The 21627-nt window shown below is 46.2% G+C and overlaps 1 protein-coding gene across 5 annotated transcripts in view; it reads left to right on the plus strand.

The window, feature by feature from the left end:
- The window catches only part of MASP1 (MBL associated serine protease 1), a 66990-nt gene that overhangs the window by 21627 nt on the left and 23736 nt on the right, over positions 1–21627 (plus strand). For 4 of the 5 annotated variants that reach the window (XM_082839996.1, XM_082839995.1, XM_082839998.1 and 1 more), the window contains exons 3-10: positions 3986–4163; positions 5797–5928; positions 8107–8303; positions 10682–10829; positions 12168–12286; positions 13255–13333; positions 19726–19863; positions 20656–20730. In XM_082839996.1, the coding sequence (XP_082696122.1) occupies positions 3986–4163; positions 5797–5928; positions 8107–8303; positions 10682–10829; positions 12168–12286; positions 13255–13333; positions 19726–19863; positions 20656–20730 (1066 nt within the window). Of the gene's footprint in view, positions 1–3985; positions 4164–5796; positions 5929–8106; positions 8304–10681; positions 10830–12167; positions 12287–13254; positions 13334–15981; positions 16465–19725; positions 19864–20655; positions 20731–21627 lie in introns of those variants that run through there. The other variant, XM_082839997.1, reaches the window with a different exon arrangement.

Here is a 21627-nt window from a genome sequence, read left to right on the forward strand (position 1 = left end):
CCTTTCAGTCCCCAGATCAAAGAACATTCTCTTCTTCTTAAGCGTTCTCTGATTCCTCTCAGCTGGATGCAATATTTTCCCATCTTATAAGCCCAGGGGCTTCTTAGCTTTCATTGCAATAACTACAATCTGGTGATTCCCTAACACATACACATTTGAGTACTTATTCTCCTACTAAATTTTACATTCCGAGAGGCAGGGGACTTCCTTATTAAGCACGTGCAACAAATAAGTAATTTTTGACATCCTTCACATTATAATGCAGACAGAACTTGCTATATAAATATTTGCTGAGTTGAGTTGAAAGAAAGCAAATTGAGGACATGCATCCATGTGTTGGTGCCCTAAATCACAATAGTCTGAAAGGACATGGCTGCCCATAAGAAGTAGAAAAATGAAGAGTCTGTGATCCCCAGCCAGATGGTTCTCTAATATTACGAATTTTGTATTTTCATTTGATAAGGTATTTCCCTCCATCATGTTAATACGATGACCCTAGAAATGGGGTAGTCTGAACAGAAGCCAGAGCTCAATCCTCCATCTGTACTCAGAAGTCAATGGTTTTTGTAGATTCTTACAATCATAGCAAGGGCTGAAGATATTAAGTAGGGCCAGTGACCCCGTCTATTTAGGTTATGGCCGGAGCTGTCACTGAGCCACATCCTCTCTGGGAGACAGTCCATGCACCCAAGATAAAGTTTCAAGAGGCCCTTGAGCCAGAAAAGTTGTTTGGCAAAGTGCCTATGTCTTTTGCCTTGCACTCTCTGGGTTGGTGGATTCCTTTCTCCAGGGTCAAAACAGTTCCAAAAACAAAACAAGTATCAGGGAATCATGATTATCTCTCTACTCTTGAGCAAGTCACCGCCCCTCTCTGGACCTCAGTTTCCTCTAGAAGGATGGGGATAGAAACAGCTCTTAAGGGTCCCTCCTTCCACGCTCTGATATTCCAGGACTCTATTCGGAGCTGCAGGCTGAATTCCCAGGGCCCTGGGGCCTTTTCTTCCCTGCTTCTAAAGGTATATCTGGCTCAGATTTCCCCATGGGTCTCAGCTGGGGCGTGCTTACCTGTCCTCTGGAATAGTGAGGCCCTGCAGGTGATGATCGTTTACCTGCCATCATAAACGGTCCTTAAGCCTGGAAGTTACAAGGAGGGAGGTTGTTTATCACAGACTTTCATTAGGTCTCTCCCTAATCCAAATTATCTCTGGCTGATTTCACTTGAAAGTGTCCATGCTACAGGTACTATGGAACCCCAGAGACCTTGGGAATACCGAGTTAGGAAGGAGGCTGCTGTGCCTGGAAGTGTTAATGCTCAAGGCATGACTCTTCATTAGTAATTGATTCTGTATCACATGGTTATAGACCACAAACAAGTTCATCAAGTTCTTCAGCAGGAAGCAATCTGTGTGCTGAAATTCCTGCTCACCATCCTCTAGTTGGTTTATTTAATGTATGGATATGATGACTTGTTAGAATACTAGTATGTCAGGACTGGAAGAGAGTGTAGAGCTCAGCAAGTTGAAACCCCTAGTTTACCAGTTGGATAACTACAGGAGTCAGCCACATAACAGTTTATGGTGGAGTCAGGAATACTCAGGACCTCTGAGTATGGTCCTCAGGAATACTCAGGACCTCTAAATGCCAGGTCCATACACTCCAAAGCAGAGGTCACCAAGATAGTGCATTCCAGCTCATGCAGTTACTCATAGAAGAAGCCTTCTCCCAGGCCCTCACTCTAAATCTACTTTGTCTTATTTTTATTAAGTTCTAATGATAGCAGCTTAACTGGTTTCTATTTTACAACATATTTCAGCTAATAAACTGATTTTAAAACAGTGAATAAAACATTACATAAAGAAGACGTAAGAATTGCAAAGGCATAATAGTCTGGGGACCTTCAAAGCAGGGCAAGCAACTTTACATAACTCAATATCCCTAAGATAGTTGATGTTCATAACAATGTCCCTGGATCACCAAGAAGGATTAGCATGTTTTACCTGAGAAAGCAGGGATTTGAATAAAGCACTTTAAAAAGCATTATACCCCGCTACCCCGGAAAAAATTTTTCTAGTCATAGCTAGGTAAAAACTTCAGCTACCTGGAAAACTCAGATCAGCAAAACAGCAAAACAGCTGTGATGTTCAAGGAAGTGACATTTCAACTGTGTGCAGATAGGCACGTTCTATAGCAATAAGGCTGGTGTGAGTTGGGCTAGTATCTGCAGAGAAGAGGAAAAAATAGCAAAGCTATGATCTCATTTTCTGTTTACACTTCAGTTCCCAAAGTTAGTGATTAATTGTCCTTGTGTTTTGTTGCCAGGGCAAATTGTTTTTCTTTAAAACTCCCACTTATTTTAAATAAATAAATCATTAGTTTCAAAACAGAAGTGTCAAATGTTAAGATACTTCTGACATACTAAACTAATGAACAAAATAATGAATTCATGAGAAGCTACTAGAGATAGGCAGCCTTTGAGAACTTTCTTTAATGACTTTGAAAGGCAGCAGAAATCATTCTTGGTCAGAGATTTTTCTCATGCATCTTGGTTAAAATACCAATCTAGAGGTGGCAAACAGAAACACTACTTTAAAAGGATCGCGGTAGGTGTAAATGATAGAGTGGTAGGTAGGCCAAGTATTGGTAGTCAAATAAATATACCAACCAGCTACAACACTGTGCTTCCCAAACCAAACACATAAATTCTGCCTTAGGCAATCAGTTTAGAATCTCTCCTTGGGTCTCTGAATTTACCCAGGGCCTCAGACTCTTGCAAAGTAGGAATTCTTTAGCAAATAGGCAATATTTGCATCTGAGTCTTAACACAAATGCACCTATTTCTGGGTGACTCCAGTAGTTTCTGTATTATTAAGACTACCTATTAAATACAGTTCTGATTACGTCTTCCCTTTACTCACAGAATTGAGTCACTTGTTATTATGTCATTCAAGGTCAACTGTAATCTAGTTTCAACTTATTCCTCCAAATATATCTCCTCCTACAATCCCCACAGACTCCCTGGCATCTCATTGTTCTCAGAATATGTCTTGCACTTTTAGTTCTTAATGACAAATATTTATTGGGTAACTGCTACGTTCTAGGTCCTGCACCATGCACTGAAGATACATCTATGAAGAAAAGAATCTGAAAAAGAATAGATGCATACATATGTATAACTGAATCACTTTGTTGTACACCTGAAAATAACACATTATTAAGCAACTATACTTCAATAAAAATAATGAAAAGCATATGCAATTTTTTTAAAACTTCCACTTCTGATACAGATATTGTATCATTTTATAAATAAAACTCAGATATATCAATAAGTAATTAATTAAGTAATCAAGTAATTAATTAATTAAAGTCTCACTCTCTTGCAGAGTGAGATCCTTCACCTCCTTCTGAGTGCATCCTCAATGAGACACTTGTCACACTGTATGATAGCTCTGTCTCTGTTTTTCTCCCCCTGAACACTGCCTCCCCGTGACAGCTCTGTGTCTTACTCATCTCCCATCATCCCCACCCCATGCTTTGCTCTGTGGCAGGCACACACTGAATGTTCAATGAATGACTTATATTGTGTATAAACTTTCTTTTCCTGGAAATGTAAGTTCCTGTTGCATATAGAATCTGTGAGATTATCTAGCTCTTATTTATTCTATTATCCAATGTTAAAATTTATTTATTTTAACATTGAGCTATTTTTAACAAATAAGCCATTTTGTTCTCAACAGGAATGACAAATGCCAAGCTACTTTTGATGGACCTAAACAAAACGAGTGAAACAGTGGCTGGACGGCCACATTGACTTAACCTGTAATGTGTCTTTCCTCAAATCCCAGAATCCCTAAACCCCTTTCTCTGGCTTTTCCAGGCTGCCTGGTCTACTTGTGGGCAGCCCCTCTGTCCTTTCTCCTGGAGACCAGCAGAGAAGAGCTAATTTGGGAAGGTGCTCATCTTGTTCCCTTTCTCTTTGACCCTAAAGGTAGAAACTGAGGAGCAGGTGCTGGCAACCTTCTGTGGCAGGGAGACCACAGACACAGAACAGACCCCTGGCCAGGAAGTGGTCCTCTCCCCTGGCTCCTTCATGTCTATCACTTTCCGTTCAGATTTCTCCAACGAGGAGCGATTCACAGGCTTTGAGGCCCACTACATGGCTGTGGGTAAGTCAGAGAAGTGGGTGGCTCATCCCCGGGTCTCCCTTTCTCTATCAAGATTAAAAGTGCCTTGTGCTCTCTTCTTTAAAATGAACACCTTATACTCACCACATAGATTCTACCAGTAATGTCTTCCTGCATTTGCTCTATCACTTATCTATCCACCTATCTATCCTCTATCCATTAATTCATCTTTTTTGATGCATTTCAAAATAAATTGCAGACATCAGTACTCTTCTTCCTGAATACTTTAGCATGTATATTGTTTATCTAATCTATTCACATTTTTTCCTTTTAATGTAAAATTTACATTCAGTGAAATGCACAAATCTTAAGTACATTTAAATTTTCAAAAATTTATATTTGTGTCTAACACAAACCCCTAAAAAGATGTTGAGCTTTATCACTAACCCAAAAAGTTCCCTTGTACTCCTTCCCAGTTGCAACCCACTCCCACCTCCTTTAGAGGCCACAACTGTCCTGATTTTTTTCCCACCATAGATTAGCTTTGCCACTTCCAAAACTACATATAAATGAACACATACAGAATATATTTTGTGAGGTGAAGATTTTTTTACTCAGCATAAAGTTTTTGATATTCATTCATGTTGTTGCAATGCATCAGTAATTGTTTCTTTTCCTAGCAGAGTAATTTTCCATTGTATGAATATACTGCAATCTATTTATCCATTCTCCTATTGTTGGACACCTGGGTTCTATCCATATTTTGGCTCTCAATAAAATTTCTATGAACCTTTTTGTACAAGCCATTTTGCAAACATGTTTTCACTTCTGCAGGGTATAGATCTAGGAGCAGAATTGCTGAGTCATAGGGTAGGTGTATGTTTTGTTCTATAAGAAATTGTCAAACTTTTTCCAAAGTGTTTGCACCATTTTGTATCTCTCCACCAACGTATGAGAGTTCTGGCTGCTCCTTATCCTCACCAACATTTGATGTTATCAATTGAAAAATGTTTAACCACTCCGTGGGGTATGTAGTGGTACTTCATTATGGTTTTAATTTGCATTTCCCTGGTGCCTAGTGATGCTGAGCATCTTTTCATGTGCTTCGTGGCCATTCCTGTATCTTTTGGGAAGAAATACATGTTCCAATTTTTAAACTGGGTTGAGAACATACATCTTTTTATCCTTATATTTCCAACGCCTAGGATAGGGCTTGACCCCCATAGGGACTTAGAAAGAGAGAAGCAGCATGGAGGAGAGGTTAAGAGCCCGGATTCTAGGGCCAACCCACCTTGATTTGAATGCTGACTCCACCACTTAACTCTTGGTGTGACTCGGAGTAAGTTCTTTAATGGTTCTAAGTCTCAGCTTCATCATCTATAGAAAGGGGATCATAATGGTCCTGCTTACTATTATCACAACTGTTAGAGAACAGTGGCACCACCAGGAGTCAGGTTGCCTGGGTTTCAACCAGGCTCTCTGTGATCTTGGGTACGTCTCTTCATTTGTAAATGGAGATAGTGGCTACTTATGGGCCTTCAGTGAGGCTTAAATGAGGGATGCAGGAACCTCCCAACACAATCAGCGGCCCATACTGAGTGCTCTGTAAATGTTGGCTGCTGTCTTCACCATCACACATGAACTGGTTGACTGAGAGGCTCTACCTGCCCCGCAGATGTGGACGAGTGCATGGAGCGGGAAGACGAGGAGCTGTCCTGTGACCACTACTGCCATAACTACATTGGCGGCTACTACTGCTCCTGCCGCTTCGGCTACATCCTCCACACAGACAACAGGACCTGCCGAGGTGGGGCCCAGCGATGATTCTGTGCATCACCATTATGCGCCATATTTTCTGATAAGATTAGGGGAGGCTCAGAGGAAGGACAGATGTGCAGTAGGGATGATTTAAAATGAAATCAGAGAGCTGTGCCTCAGATACCACAGGGATAAAGATGCTGACATGCCCACCAGCCTGGAAGTCGGGTTCAGGTTCTCAGAGGACCACATTTCAGAAGCCCTAGCCTCTAGTCCATCTTTCTTCCTGGGCAGCAGGAATTTCTGCTCCTTAGTCCCTATTTCCTCTTCTACTGTAAGTAACTGGCCAAGTCAAGGGAAAACCCAGGTTTCCCAGTCCTGAACCATAAACTAGGCTTCACCCACCAGGTCCTTTTTTCCTGCTCTTTCATGGCCCCTCAAGTTCCTCTGTTGATAGAGAGAACCTCAGTGCAAGGGAGAGAAGAGGGAAGAGAGAGGCAAAGACAGAGGTGGCAAGAAAACGTCCCATTCCTTCTAGCTCCCTTTGCTTTCACCTCTCATCAGTGTGCCTTCTCTGCCACAGTCTCCAGGCTGAGGCAGGGGTGGAGAAATAGGAGGACTCGGCCACTTTCCATGAGGACCTCCTGGCTAGCAGGTAATAGCCACATAGGAAAATGGTAAAATGTAGTAAGTGCTGTAAAAGAAGTGTGGACATGGTACCATCAGACCTGAGTCTGCACAGAGAAGTGAGCAAGCACTTCTCAGAGATGGTGCCCTTGATGAAGGAGAAATAACAAGGAAAGGAGGGCGCTCCAGGCAGAGAGAACAGCTTCTGCAAACATACAGAAGCATGACAGAATTTGGAATGCTTGGGGAATTGCCAGTAGATTAGTATGACTTCAGGGTAAGGATCTGCGTTTTAGAAAGATCACTTGGAAGCTGAGTGAGGGATCATTGGAGGAGGGAAAGGCTGGAAACAAGAATTTTTTTTCCTTTCTCCTTCAAAAACGTCTACTTACTTCCAAATAAAACCCTATAGGACCCATCAGTACAAAGCAGGCACATAACAGGAGTTTTCTTGAACAGGGTTGTATTTTCCATGGTTTTCATTCAGTAAGTATTTATTGAGTATCTACTATGTGCTGAGTACAGAGGGGCTAAGAATGAGCAATGTTTCCCAATCCTGTTTTTCATTTTCACTTCTGCCCCCAGGAGCCTTTTTAAACATTCTCTTCCTAATTGCCTCACCCATGAAATTTTAATACCACGGACATACTGTATATATGCTTATGCACTGTATGTCTATCTGTGTATTATGCATAAAAAGAGTAACAACTGCCACTCCCAAAGAACCAATTTTGGCCCCCTTAGGGGCGATATTCTCCCCATAAAAGTGGTTGGTGTAGAAAATGAAAGCTTCGGGATTCAGAAACCACTCTAAACCTTGTTCTGCAGCTCATAGCTGTGGGACTTCAGGTTAGTCATGCCCCCTTTCTGGCCACAGTTTTCTCGTTTACAAATAAGCAGGATAAACCAAGGCTTAGGAAGAATTGTCGTGCCAGATCCAGGATGGGTCAGCCCAAGGACAATGGTTCAGTGGCAAACAACAGGGCCTTGGCAGGGCTCAGCCATGGCCAGGATCCAGGACCCTGGGTGCTGGGTTGCAGCTGTGGTGAGGAACAGAGCAGAATCCCTGAGCTCAGGGAACTTACAGTCTAGTGGAGACAGGAAAATCCACTGACAAATATATTTCATACTGGCAAGCAGTGGTCAGCAGCATGAAGAGAAACAAAAGCAAGACCAGGGCCAGAGAGTGAGGGTACGTGTGAAGGTCCTGTGTTATATGAGGGATCCAGGAAGGCTTTGAGCAGAGACCCCGGGGAGTCCTGGGCTGAGGGGAGAGCAGGACAAAAGAAGACCAGAGTTTCTACCAGACCACTCCATCTCAGACCCCTCCAGCCCCCGACAAAGACCAGAGAATTTGCCAAGAAAGTTTATCACACTCACTGCCTTTGAGTATTGACTCTGCAAATTACTGGGTGTGTGACCTTGGTTAAATCACTTCCCCTCACTAAACTGCAGCTTCTCCATCTGTAAAATGGGGATAATGACTCCTTCCCCACTTGCGTCTCAGGACCACTGGGAAAATTGTACAGTAGCCAATAAGAAAGGGGTTGCTGTGGCCATGGGTGTGGTGTGCCACTTTGCTCCGGTGTGTTTCCCACAGTGGAGTGCAGTGACAACCTCTTCACGCAGAGGACTGGCGTGATCACCAGCCCCGACTTCCCCAGCCCTTACCCTAAGAGCTCCGAATGCATCTACACCATTGAGCTGGAGGAGGGTTTCATGATCACCCTGCAGTTTGAGGACATTTTCGACATTGAGGACCATCCTGAGGTGTCCTGCCCCTATGACTACATCAAGGTAAGAAGACAGTGGGCATAAGCCCTGGGAATGCTGGAAAATCTTGGATGAATTGGGAAAATTGACATTCTTGGCCCTCCCTTCTTCCAGGAGAGGGGGCCAAGCAGGTTTCTTCCTAAAAATAATTATTTAAAATAACATCTACCAGCTTAATTGGATCCAGTCTAGGGATCTGCCCTGTTCCCAAACTAGCCCTTTGCCCACCTGCAAAATCCCTTCTGCCAGGTAACATAACATCATCATGAAGTAACACCAGGGTGAAGGTCATGGGGACCGTCTTAGAACTCTGTCTACCACACAGCACATCTTGGGAGCTATGCATGAGCCTTATCCAGGCACGTAACTTCTTGGGGCGTCACTTTGCCCCCTTGCCACAGTAAGGCTGACAAGATGAAGATGTACCCAGGATTATAGAATTCGTCAAATGAGGGTTAAAGAGTGCTGGTCCTCAGAGGTAGAAGGAGAAAGAGTTGAAGGCATAGGCAGGACCGGGCCTGGGAGCTGGGAAATCCGGACCAGCCCAGAGTGCGTCTTCCCGTCTCTCCATCCCCGATGCCTCCATCTGAGTGTAAACCCTGCTCTCTTCTGGTCAACTGCAAAGCTACCTGGCGGGTTTGCTGGCTTCCACTCTTGCTCTACACGGTCTGCTCTCTCATAGAATCCAGGGTAAACTCTATGAAAGCCAGGTTACATCAAGATTGTATTTGGAGTAAACATAAATTCCTCAACACAATATGGCCCTTGTCTGCCTTTCCAACCTCAAGCCAGGGCATTCCCTCTGTTCCAGCCCCACTGGCTTCCTTCCCGTTCTTTTATTTATTTATTTATTTTTAATTTTTTTTTTTACATCTTTATTGGGGTATAATTGCTTTACAACGGTGTGTTAGTTTCTGCTGTATAACAAAGTGAATCAGCTATATGTATATATATATCCCCATACCTTCTCCCTCTTGCGTCTCCCTCCCACCCTCCCTATCCCACCCCTCTAGGTGGTCACAAAGCACCGAGCTGATCTCCCTGTGCTATGTGGCTACTTCCCACTAGCTATCGGTTTTACATTTGGTAGTATATATATGACCATGCCACTCTCTCACTTCATCCCAGCTTACCCTTCCCCCTCCCCGTGGCCTCAAGTCCATTCTCTAATCTGCGTCTTTATTCCTGTCCTGCCCCTAGGTTCTTCAGAACCATTTTTTTTTTTAAGATTCCGTATATATGTGTTAGCATACGGTATTTATTTTTCTCTTTCTGACTTACTCCCCTCTGTGTGACAGACTCTAGGTCCATCCGCCTCACTACAAATAACTCAATTTCGTTTCTTTTATGGCTGAGTAATATTCCATTGTATATATGTGCCACATCTTCTTTATCCATTCATCTGTCGATGGACACTTAGGTTGCTTCCATGTCCTGGCTATTGTAAATACAGCTGCAATGAACATTGTGGTACATGACTCTTTTTGAATTATGGTTTTCTCAGGGTATATGCCCAGTAGTGGGATTGCTGGGTCGTATGGTAGTTCTATTTTTAGTTTTTTAAGGAACGTCCATGCTGTACTCCATAGTGGCTGTATCAATTTACATTCCCACAGACAGTGCAGGAGGGTTCCCTTTTCTCCACAACCTCTCCAGCATCTATTGTCTGTACAGACTGCCAACAAACACATGAAAGGATGCTCAACATCACTAATCATTAGAGAAATGCAAATCCTTCCTGTTCTTGATACTTGCCAGGCTCTTTCCCACCTTTGGCCTCAACCTTCATATAAGTTGTTTTCGCTGCCTGGAAAGTATTCTTCCCTCCTCTTCCAATGAGAAGCTCCTTCTCATCCTACATGTTTCAAATCCAATGTCACCTCCTCAAAGAGGCCTTCCCTGACTTCCTATTTGAAGTTATTATCTATTATATTAATGATGAATTATACAAACTACATAGATTTTACTACATATAGCATATATTTATATTATATATATACATCATCCTGATTATTTTTATAATGCTTACCAAAGCCCGTAATTATTTTGTTTATTATCCATTAGTCTGCCCCGACTAGGCTGCAGGGTCTTTGAGAACAGAGGCCTTTTCTGTCCCGTGCACCTGGACAGGGCTCTTCTCCTTTCTGAGCCGTAATAGATTCATCCATGAGCAGAGGGTTATCAGCCTGCCTTGTCCACTTCCAGGGTCATTGTAAATTGTAAATGGGAGAGTGGAGATGGAGCCCTTTGGTGAATGGTAATGCCCACTAAAAATGTGAGTGAACACCATGGGCTCACATTGAAGCTTCCAGAAAACCCCGGGTGCAGTGTAGAGACAATCCCTGCAGCAGCCTCTGCCACTCAGGTGTGACCCTGCTTTTTCTCTGTCTTGCCCCTCACAGATTAAAACCGGTCCAAAAGTTCTGGGGCCCTTCTGTGGAGAGAAAGCCCCAGAACCCATCAATACCCAGAGCCACAGCGTTCAGATCCTGTTCCGCAGTGACAACTCAGGCGAGAACCGGGGCTGGAGGCTGTTGTACAGGGCAACAGGTAACACGGCCTCTCCCCTCCTGGGTCACACTTGGCTCCCATGCTCAGCCCTCATGGGGCAGTGGCCACGTGGTGAGGGGGAGCAGGCCTGGGGCTCCTCCTGGGATGTGGCAGAACTCCCAGCTCTGCCAGTGAGCAGCTTGGGACCGAGGCAAATTCTCTTTACTGACTCAGTTTCCCATCTGTAAAATGGGCGCAAGTTTCCCATCTGTAAAATGGGCACCAGCAATGATGGTGGGTTTGGACTAGATGTAGATTTCAAAACTGGCTGCACTTCAGAATCACATGAGGAAGTTTAAAAAGAAAAAAAAAACTGTTTCCTGAACTTCACCCCTTCACGCTGTGATTCACTGGGCGTGGGGAGGACCCCTCCAGTGCCAGCCCTCCTCACGTCTGGGGCAGGAATTTGGGTGAGAGTCTGTAGCTCAAAATGGTTCACCATGGCCGTCTGCCTCCATGTGTCCCCCAGACTGACAAAGCCCACAAGCCTCATTCCCCAGTACCTCAAGGCACTCAGTCCTGGTCCATACCCTGCTGGAGGTATTTGATCCAACGGGCCTGCAGTAGCTCGAGGAAGAAGTGGGTAGACATCAGTGACAAGACCACAGCTGTGTGTGACTAACCCAGTTCAGAGACTATCCTGGACTTGCCTGCATCATCACATTTAGTGCCTGCTTGTGGGGAGAGGCAGGAAGAGGATATTAACAAAGGAGAGTTTGTCCAGGAGGGAGGAATCCTATCCAATTTAGCCTTTTGAAGAGAGGGCTCAGGGGCATATAATCACAGTCTCTCTAACACTTTGAAGAATGGTCTTGGGAAGAAAGAGTGGGGTCATCGTGCGTGACCCAAAAGAGCAAACTATGCCCACTGAGTAAAAATTACAAGGGTATAAATTTCAGTTGAATATGAAAATTCTGTTCCTTTAATCAGAGGAGTCTAGTATGAAAGATACAGGTTGGGAGGTATCGAGCTCCCTGTCCCTGTAGGAATGCAAATAGATGTCTGAGGTCTACTATAGAAGATGTAAAGGGAACATTAGACAGGAGTTGCACTCAGTGACATTTAATATCTTTTCCAACCCTGAGTTTTGATGAAATCATCTGGCCAACCACTTCATTTTACAAATGAGGAAATAGAGGTCCATGTTGGAAAGTGACCTGCTCAAGTTTCCAAAGTAAGCCTTCTTCAGGGCCTGGTAGGTCCAGGCCCCCACAGCCTGGGGGTATGGTTTTTGTGTGGCTTTTCCACCTTCATCAGGCCTTGCATTCTAAGGAATGGCCTCTCGTGACCAGACTTTTCTTTGTTTTCTCACCTTCTCCTTTCATTGTTCCCCACCAGGGAATGAGTGCCCCAAGCTGCAGCCTCCTGTCCATGGGAATATCGAGCCCTTGCAAGCCAAGTACTTTTTCAAAGACCAGGTGCTCATCAGCTGTGACACAGGCCACAAAGTGCTGAAGGTACAGGGTCCTGCCGGGGGAGGGAGGTCATCCAGGCCAGAGAAATTCTCCAGAGCCTCCCAGGGCAGGTGGGCTTCTAGAGCTTGTCCTGGTCCCACCACAGTATTTCCTACCTTCTCCATAAACCTCCAAAATGCATCAGAGATTCCAGTCTTGTAAAAATTCAAAGTGTGTGTCCCAGACTCTCATTTCTGAAGGTGACACAAAAGTCAGAGCAAATCAAATCCATGCAGCCCGATAACCAGTACAAACAACATTAACAAAGTTTGTCAGGCTTTTGGGGGGGGACCTGGGATAGAAGTAGAGATTTCGAAGGTGGCAGGTAGGCATTGCTTGCTCTCTGAAACAGTCGTTCTCCTAGGAACCCCATGGTTAACTTAAAAACAACAACAAAAACAAAAATCACCTCCCAACCCCACCTGAGATCAATTCAAGCAGAATCTCTGGGGCGGGGGGGTCCCAGGGACTGTTCTCTGTTAAGTTGCCCAGGTGAGTCTGATGTGAGCCAAGCTAGTGGGCCGCTGCCCTCAGGGAACGATCATCCAAGTGAGGACCCCACGACATCAGCACATCACTTGTTAGAAATGCAAAGCTGTGGTCCCCAGGCCAGACCTACTGATTCAGAAGGGCCCAGCGACCTGTGCAAAAGCCCTCGGGGGCTCAGGGTTGCTGCCGCTCACTCAGGTTTGAGAGCCGCTGCTCTGAAGGAGTCACAGGTCCAGGTTTCCCTTCAGAGGCAGCCTCCTGGACCCCTTCTTGCACACAGTCCTGGCCTGTCTCCAGAGTAAGAGCGGGGGGATACGAATTCAGCATCTGTCTTCCCCTTAGCTTCAAGCCCTTGGAGGCCCACGGTTGGGAAAGCTCAGGGGAGGGCAGCCACCTTTGCTGTTCGAGCTGCTTTCACTGGGAAAAACCACAGACCCCACCGTTCCTCCTTCTTCCCATACCTCCTTCATGTTTCTTCCCAGGATAATGTGGAGATGGACACGTTCCAGATCGAGTGTCTGAAGGATGGGACGTGGAGTAACAAGATTCCCACCTGTAAAAGTAAGAAAACACAATCGGTTGATTCTAAGGCTCATGAGCTCCCCAGCACTGGTGGGGTCTGAGCAGAGCCCACACAAGGGGGGAAAGCTGGCAGGTACAGTCTGAGCAGGTTAGGGCAGGAATTCCACAGGCACATCGGGGTTGGACGAAAGTTTATTAATGTTTCTTTCAGCAATAAGATGTTAGAATTCCGAAAGGACCTTGTTTTCTAAATGCTAATTTTACCTCTGCCTGCAGGCAGGTTGCCAGATTTGCTAAAGGAATAGCTTGTTTCCAGGTTCGAAACTAGCTCTGGCGATTGCTAATTCAGGAAACTATTTTGGCACTGGTGCCCAGAGCCCAGTGACCTTGCCAGCCTTTACGTGGCCATCAGCTATCTCCACTGTCTCCTGGGACAGCTCATGAGCTGGGGCTGTGCAGGAAGGGCTGTGCGGTCAACACAGTGAAGCAGGGGGTCCAGTTCTGCACTGGTTCTTGGGACCCAGAGTTCTTGCCTTGGCTCTGCTCCTAAGCCACGCTGTGACCAGGGACAAGATCCTTCACCTCAGCTGTAAAGATTTTGGATTAGCTCTAGAATATATCCCACTGGTTCGGAAATAATGTCATCCCTATAAATCACCTAGTGAGCTTGTAAAAATACAAATCACCGGCCACCACGCCCTCTATCCCTAACCGGGTGGTTTCAGTGCAAGACGTGTAAGGACCACAATTTTAGAAAACTTATCTGTGGCAACAGTGATGAGAGGAGGCCTGGCGACAGAAAGGGAAGAGAAAAGAGGGAGGGAGGGAAGTAGAATATATGTTCGAATGGAGAGGTGAGGAGTTGAGAATTAGGGTGGGTCCTGCCCAGCCCATTTCATGACCTCATATAAACTTTAGAGTGTTGTCCTCTTCCCTTCTAATAAATGGCTTGGGTCCAGTAGGCAGGTGGAGCCACTCCCACTGCCCCAGGGGGACACTGTCAGGGTGGGGCTCCCCTGAGGCAAATCCCAGGCATAATTTTGGAGCAGAAAGTGCTTGTTTTCAATTTTCTTTTCTATATGATGATGAGGCTGGAGTCAGCCCAGTGTGGGAAATGGGTGCACTTTATGGCTGCAACAGAAAGTCTCCACAGACACTTACTGGATGCCTGTGCAGAGGTCCACAGGGAATTCAGATGGAAAAGACAAGGCCCAGGCATTGAAGAACTAAATGCCAACAGACACATCTGCCACCTCCTGCAACACGTGGCTCGTGTGTGGTGCTGTGACTAAGTTCTGTGTGAAGCACTTTGCAGAACAGGGCAAGGAGGCGGTCTGAAGGACGAGGCAGAGGATGAGGGGTAGAGAGGACAGGGTGTTGCTTTGGAGACAGGAATTTCTAGATTCAAATCCAGACCCCACCAGTTAAATATGCATGAACACTTGACGGAGACTCATTTGGCCTGAGTTTCCTGCATTCTTGATCGTTCTGAGGACTGAGTTAATGTACGTATCACACCCATGGAGCACCAGGAATAAGAAAAAGCTCTGTAGAAGCTTGTTTCTTTCTCCTACCCAACCCCCTCGTAGGAAGAGGTTTGGTTTCTCTCATTCATACTCTTGGAAAGTAGGAAACAGTAGTAATTTTTTGTCCCTGATGAAACACACACTTTTTTTTTTTCTTTTTTTTGTGGTACGCGGGCCTCTCGCTGTTGTGGCCTCTCCTGTTGCGGAGCACAAGCTCCGGACGCGCAGGCTCAGCGGCCGTGACTCACGGGCCCAGCTGCTCCGCGGCACCTGGGATCCTCCCAGACCAGGGCACGAACCCATGTCCCCTGCATCGGCAGGCAGACTCTCAACCACTGCGCCACCAGGGAAGCCCGAAACACACACTTTTTATTGTCACAGAAGTATTGATAGAGTAAGGCACTAATGTATCTGCTGGTGCTCTTTTATGTGACGTATGCTAGTATACAAAGGTATGCTGTCATTTTGTACTAAAGAAAAGAGGAATTTTTCCTCCCTAATATGGCCTGGTTCTCCCAGCATAGCCTGAATCAGGACTATTAGACTCCCCACTCAGACATACCCGGCATCTCTGCTTGTTCACTGAGTAGGTATTTATTGAGTACTTTTGTCCCAGGCATGTGCTGGGTCCTAGGGGAGATGCAAAAAAGACAAAAAAGACTGAGAAGTTGTGAGTCCCCAGGGACTGTGGGGAAAGCAGTTGGGAACAGACAGAAGTGTGTGTGTGCAGTGAAGAGACTTGCACCAAAACAGGAAGTGGGAATTCTGGGCTGTGGTTCTGGCCCTGCGTCCACCTTGCTGGGTGACCCCAAACAAGTCCTGCTGTACTCTGATTCCATCTGCCAAATGAGGGTTTGGACCAGATGAATGCAAAGCTTGCTGCACGGGCAGAATGTTATCATTGCCATGAGCCAGGATTTATGACTGTGCAAATTCTCAGAATGGTACGCATTCCACAATCCCAAGCTGTCCTTCACACTGGCTGTACCTACACTATGCATTCTTAATCGATTCTGGTGGAGTGATTTCTGTATTTCCTGCAGCAACTGTTTCTGCTTTGCTTGCTAATTTTTCTTTCTCTTCTTTCTCTCTCTCCCTCCTTTTCTCTGCTTCCTTTCTCTTTACCTCCTGACCCCTCTTTGATCTTCATCATGGTGGCAGAAACGGAAATGGATGTGGAGAGCGAACCTGAGTCAGAGCAAGTGGCAGAGTGAATGGCGGGACCCCACACAGTGCAGACATCCAGGAATGGACCACTCACAAGACCCCTGGGTCCCAGAGCTCCTCCATCCCTCCCCATCCTGCCAACACTCCATTTCCCATTTCAGTGCGGATTAGAATGGATGCTGAACAAGGCAACACAGGCCTAAGCAGTTGAAACCACGTCGTATATAACAACTCTCCTTTTGAGGGTTCACCCATCATACAAACATTATGCTGAAAAGATAATGGGGGATTTTGTTTTAGCACTTCTATGTGGACTATACTCTTTATCAAAGGAAAAATGGCTTTCATTCTAGAGACATTCACATGGTCTTAGGTAGACCAGGTCAAAGTGGGCCCTGATTTCCACTCCACACTTCAAGTTTAAATGGGCCAAAATGCCTGTGACTTTATGACTTTAATATTTGTCCCCATTGCTACTTTCTTAGCAACCATGAGTAGGTGAAACTAACAGTAACTCATATAGCATGGATTTTTAGGAAACCTAGACCTATTCTCATGCCCAAGAGTTTCTCTTCCACCTGTACCTAACACAGGGCTGAAATTCCATCATCAGAAGATCTTTCCTCTGGGGTTTACAAAGTTTGCATTTCTGAAAATTCCCTAATTAAAGTTGTTCAAAAGATAGGCATCACGCTTGAAAGCAGCAGTCCTCAGCTCTGGTGCCATGGGACATCAGTGGGTCATAAATAATGATAAAGAAAGGGCTGTGGAGGGTGGGAATCTCTGCTTCAGCCTGAACAAAATCTGGGTAGACATATCAGAGCACCCCTGCATTACATTGTGACTGCTCAGTCTATTTGCTGATTGAATGGCCTCTTGATGAAGGTAGAATCCTGCAAAGTCGGACAATGAATGGTCCGGAGACTGCAGCGCCATCCTAGGTCAAGGGCACCCTTGAGAGAGGAGATGGGGCAATCACTAAAGAGAAGCATCAGTGGGATCAATATTTTTAAGACCACAAAGTATAACAGGTCTTGTACTCAGTGTGAGAGAGGGGATCGTAATTTAGACGGAAGATATGATATAAAACCAAATAATTGCAATACCAGGCAACTTAAGATACATGCCTCAGAGAGCAGTGAATAAAGGGCCATGCAAGGAGAAATGAGGAAGCAGCCCTATCCAATTAGAAGAATGAGAAAAGCCTTTCAAGAAGCAGCGATGTTCGATCAAGGCCTGGAGGGTGGCCAGAGCATGAACCACAGGGTTTCCTGTGTAGGGAAAGCAGCAGCACAGTGAGGGGTGTGTGACACTGGAATGCAAGGGTGCGGCAGGAGGGACGAAGATGAAAGTGGGGTGGGTTGGGTCAGGGGCATCCCTGGGACCTGAGGGCCAGGTGAGCTGATTGTGTGTGGTTCCCTAGGAAGCCCCAAGACTGTGTCAGTGTATCCTCAGGGCGGCAGGGCAAGAAAGACATGTCTGAAGGAAAGTAAATGGCAGGAAGAGTGACAGTGGAGACAGGGTGTGGGTGGCACAACCCAACCCAGAGACTGATGAGAATGGGAGGCCAAAGGAAAGGGGAAAGAAAGAGCGTTTTGATCCCAGAGTGTGGAAGTGGCCAGACACACTTTAGAGAAGATGATGAGACCCTTTCCCAAGCAAAGAAGATGGACTAACTGAGGAAGCAGGGTCTGGATCTAGCATCTTGGACTGTGGCAGGCAGAACTCAAAGGGCCTTCCGAACGGGAAGCTGTCTCTAGGTCCCAGAGACGCATGGCTCTTCGCCTGCCAGTGTAGACTTGGGGAGAAGGTTCACCTCTTCCCCACTCGCTATACCCAAGCTGAAATGACCCTCTGTTTTCCACTATCTGTCACCCCCTGTGTCTGGTTGTAAAACCAGCTTCATCAGTGGGCAAAGTTACTTCTCTGGAGTAAAGTGAAAGCAGGCTCTCCGTCCAGACAATCTCTCTGCACCAGTGCTGGCTGCGTACAGGCTCTCAACGGCCTGACCACCTAGCCATGTCTATGACTGACTCTGGAATCCTCCACCCAGAACTAGGTATTAGGTCTTGAGGATAATTTGGGCAAAATAAATTGCTAGACCGAAGTTAAGGGACTCAAGAGTAATACAAAGATCCAGGCACTAATCAATGGTATTTCTTAAAAAAGGAAGAAAAATCTGCTTAGAGACTCTGCAGGAAAATTCTTTTAAAATTGTTTATAGCTTTAGATAGTAAATATTATTGCCTCTTGTTATCATAGTGCTGACCCTTACATGCTTTCTCCTCAGAGTAGAAGGGTGTCTCTACCTTTGGGAGATCAAAACAAATGGGAGCGATTTGTCCAGGGGGATTGGAGGCCAGGAAACAACACTAACCAGTTCTCTTGGCGTTTGCCTTCCTTGTAGATAGGAGGTACCTACCTGCTTTTACTCCCATGCTTCATCCCTCTCCTCCACCCTGAAGGGTCTTAGAATCATCTGTATTTTCAGTTAGATAACTCTCTGTTCAATCAAAAATATAAATTTGGAGTCCTAAAGTTAAAAATCACAATTTCTGAATGCGTCTCAGGGCTAAATTGCCCCTGTCTCTGTTTCCCGAGGTGACCAGGTGAAATTCAGGAGGAGGGAAACTCTGGCTTTAGAATATGATCCTCGGAAATTATCAGAAGATGGATAGCTAGTGTCCACCATTACCCAGCTAATATTGATACAGGCCGTTTTCACTAGAAAACAGGTCCTAAGAACTGTGAGTCTGGTTTACTTAAAAAAACACTGAGTTTAAGGTCAGGTGTGGTTCTCTGACTGTAATTCACTATGTGACCTTAGACCAGTCAAGTCTCCCCCCTGGGCTCATCTGTAAGTAAAGATGATGTTCTAGGTTGCCTGACTTCAGGTTCCTTTCCACCTGCGAAGTTCTGAGTCCTCTGGGATTCTTCAGTTCTGGCAGAGGCTGTTTGAACTAAGATTAGGATTTCCTTAGACATGAGCACCATCTTCTAACAAAGGCCCCTGAAGAGACATTGACAAATTGGGTCCTCAGCCCCTGACCTGGCTCCTGGCACACTCGACTTGGCTGGACTGGCAAGCTCTCCTAAGATCACCTCTGAGGAGCAGGCATCTTTGGTCTTGCCCTACAGCCAGCCCCAATGTCCAGCCACCAACAACCAGAGAAAATGAGTAGGTGAAGATGAAAAGTTGGTCCCTCCTGACCCCCCTTCTGCCTTCTGTGCCTGCAGAGAGCCAGCAGGGTGCGGCTGTGTACTCATGCAGGAGCTGGGTTTCTTTTTGTTTGTACTTTTTTATGCCAAGCTCCAAAGTGAGCACAATAATTGCTCTTACTCAGCATGTGGTTGGGTCTGGAAGAACTGAAGGTTCTTTGGTTCATGTGAGCCAGAATTTTCTCACTGAGACATGGGCTTCATGCTTGGACAGAAGAGGATTGCACAATAGAACTGAAAGTCAAGGAAAGGGCCCTGGTGGGGAGAAGACTGGGATCTCCTTGAGTCTCAGCAGACCTGCCCCTGCCCTGGAATTGACACCAGGCCAGGTGAGTGGACCACACAGCAGTCATAGATGGGAGACACCGCAAATGCAGGGCCACCATGTGCATAGACTATAACGTTGCTCTCTGGAGGTGTGTGCAGTGTACAAGCCGCGCATCGTATGAGACACGCACCAGATGGCCCCAAGAAGAAGAGGAAGGGGTAATTGAGGGGTCTCACTCTCTTCTCTCTCAGTTGTGGACTGTGGAGCCCCGGCAGAGCTGGAAAACGGACTGGTCACATTTTCCACCAGAAACAACCTTACCACATACAAATCTGAGATCAGATACTCCTGCCAGCAGCCCTACTACAAGATGCTGCACAGTATCACAGGTGAGCCTTCCACGCTAAACCAGCGCACTCCGTCCTCACACGGTCTGGGTCTCAGGGTTAGGCTGGGGGCTGAAACAGCCAGTCTGTTGGCCACGGTTTGGGAGGAATTGGGAAGAGAAACCCTTGGAGACATGCCTCACCTCTCCCTGCCTCAGGCCTGCACCCCAAGTTAAGCTGCATGACATCCCCGTAACCACACAGACATACAGCCTCTGGCAGAGAAGGAACCCTCAAGGAGATGTGAAGGCCAGTCAGTTCTGCTTCCACCACAGACTAGCACTAAGAAAATTCTCCTAATTTCTCAAAGCCTCCAAGTCCTCCTTCCAGAAAGGGAATAGTGATAGCGCTCACAGAGCCAGCGTAAGTCTCATGAGATGGTGGGCACAAGTGTGGTTTATGAAAGGGTTTGTTAAGTGGAGAAGCGGGGGCAGAGGAAGTGCGTCACAGAGAGCTGTGTGACTAATGATGAGAGGTGCCTCCCAGGGGCTGGGCGGGGCCCCGACAGGCAGGAGTCAGATTGCTCAGAGCCTTGGACACCATACTGAAGAGCATCCTGTTTATTTTTGAGGCCAGTGGGGAGCTATTGTGATTTTGAGCAGAGATGAAACGATTCCCAGTTTAGAAAGATGTTTCAAGTTGCAGACAGGACTGGTTCAGAGAGAACGGCAGCAGAAAGACTTTGGAAGGCTTGCGATGATCCACAACAGAGGAGTTAAAAACGCAGATCTATTTTCCATGTGCTATAAATCACCTATGTTCTCCTTCTTCTTCAACCTTTTCTCCCTCTCCCAGATGTATATACGTGTTCTGCCCAAGGAGTCTGGATGAATGAAGTCCTGGGGAGAAGCCAGCCCACCTGCCTGCCAGGTACCTCCCCCTCAAGTTCTCTGCCTCAGGGTCTCCCATGCCAGGCCCTCGGGCCACAGGCGCTCTGGCTGCTGATGGAGTAAGGGGTGGGGAGGTCACGATGCTTCCTTCGACTGATTTTTAAGAGATAACGTCAGAAGGGCAAAGGTCAGAAAAGCCTAGCCTCACATCTTCTCAAACCAGCCAGCCTCTATGTTCAACCTGTGCTGTCACACCAGGAGCCTGCTTGCCTCTCCTCTCTGCAGTTCTGCACCCTTCCCACCAGGTTTTTCATCCCACAGAGTTGGTGTTTGCCCTGGCTGTGCACCAGGAAAAGTGAGAAAGTAGACACCTCGCCCTCAAGCACTCACTGTGTTTCAGAGGAGGTGGAAATCAGACAAATACCAAATGACCATAGGACAGAGCAACAAGCCCTTCCAAAGAGCAATGCGTTCAAGTCTTAGTGACTGCTGCCTCCCCCAAGCCTGTCTGCTGACCCCACTTCAAAATGAACAAAGAACGTTGTGCTAATAGGAAATGTCCCTGGCCATCGCAGCTGCTACGAGTTCCCAGAGAAGGAGGAAATTCCTGCATGTAGTTGTCTGGGAGTAAAGGGATGGGGACTGGTTAGGAAGACTTCACTTAAGAGGGCTTTAAGTCTAAGAAAGAACACAAAGAATTCGTGAGGAGCTGAAACAGGGGAAAGGCCAACCCATCCACACTCTGCTGACCCCCATCATCTCAGTTAGGCTTAGCCAGGAGCACACCCAAGGGCCACGGCTGGAGAAGCCTCAGAGAAGATGGGGAATGGTGGAGCTGTGGCAAACTGGAGGCCAAACCCCCATTTTGCTAAAATACTAGGTGGACCGAAGACGGCACTGCAGGTGGCTTCCATCCCAGGCAGCCGTGTTGCGGTGT

Source organism: Leucopleurus acutus, assembly GCF_964270905.1.
Source record: "Leucopleurus acutus genome assembly, chromosome: 5".
Classification (NCBI taxonomy): domain Eukaryota; kingdom Metazoa; phylum Chordata; class Mammalia; order Artiodactyla; family Delphinidae; genus Leucopleurus; species Leucopleurus acutus.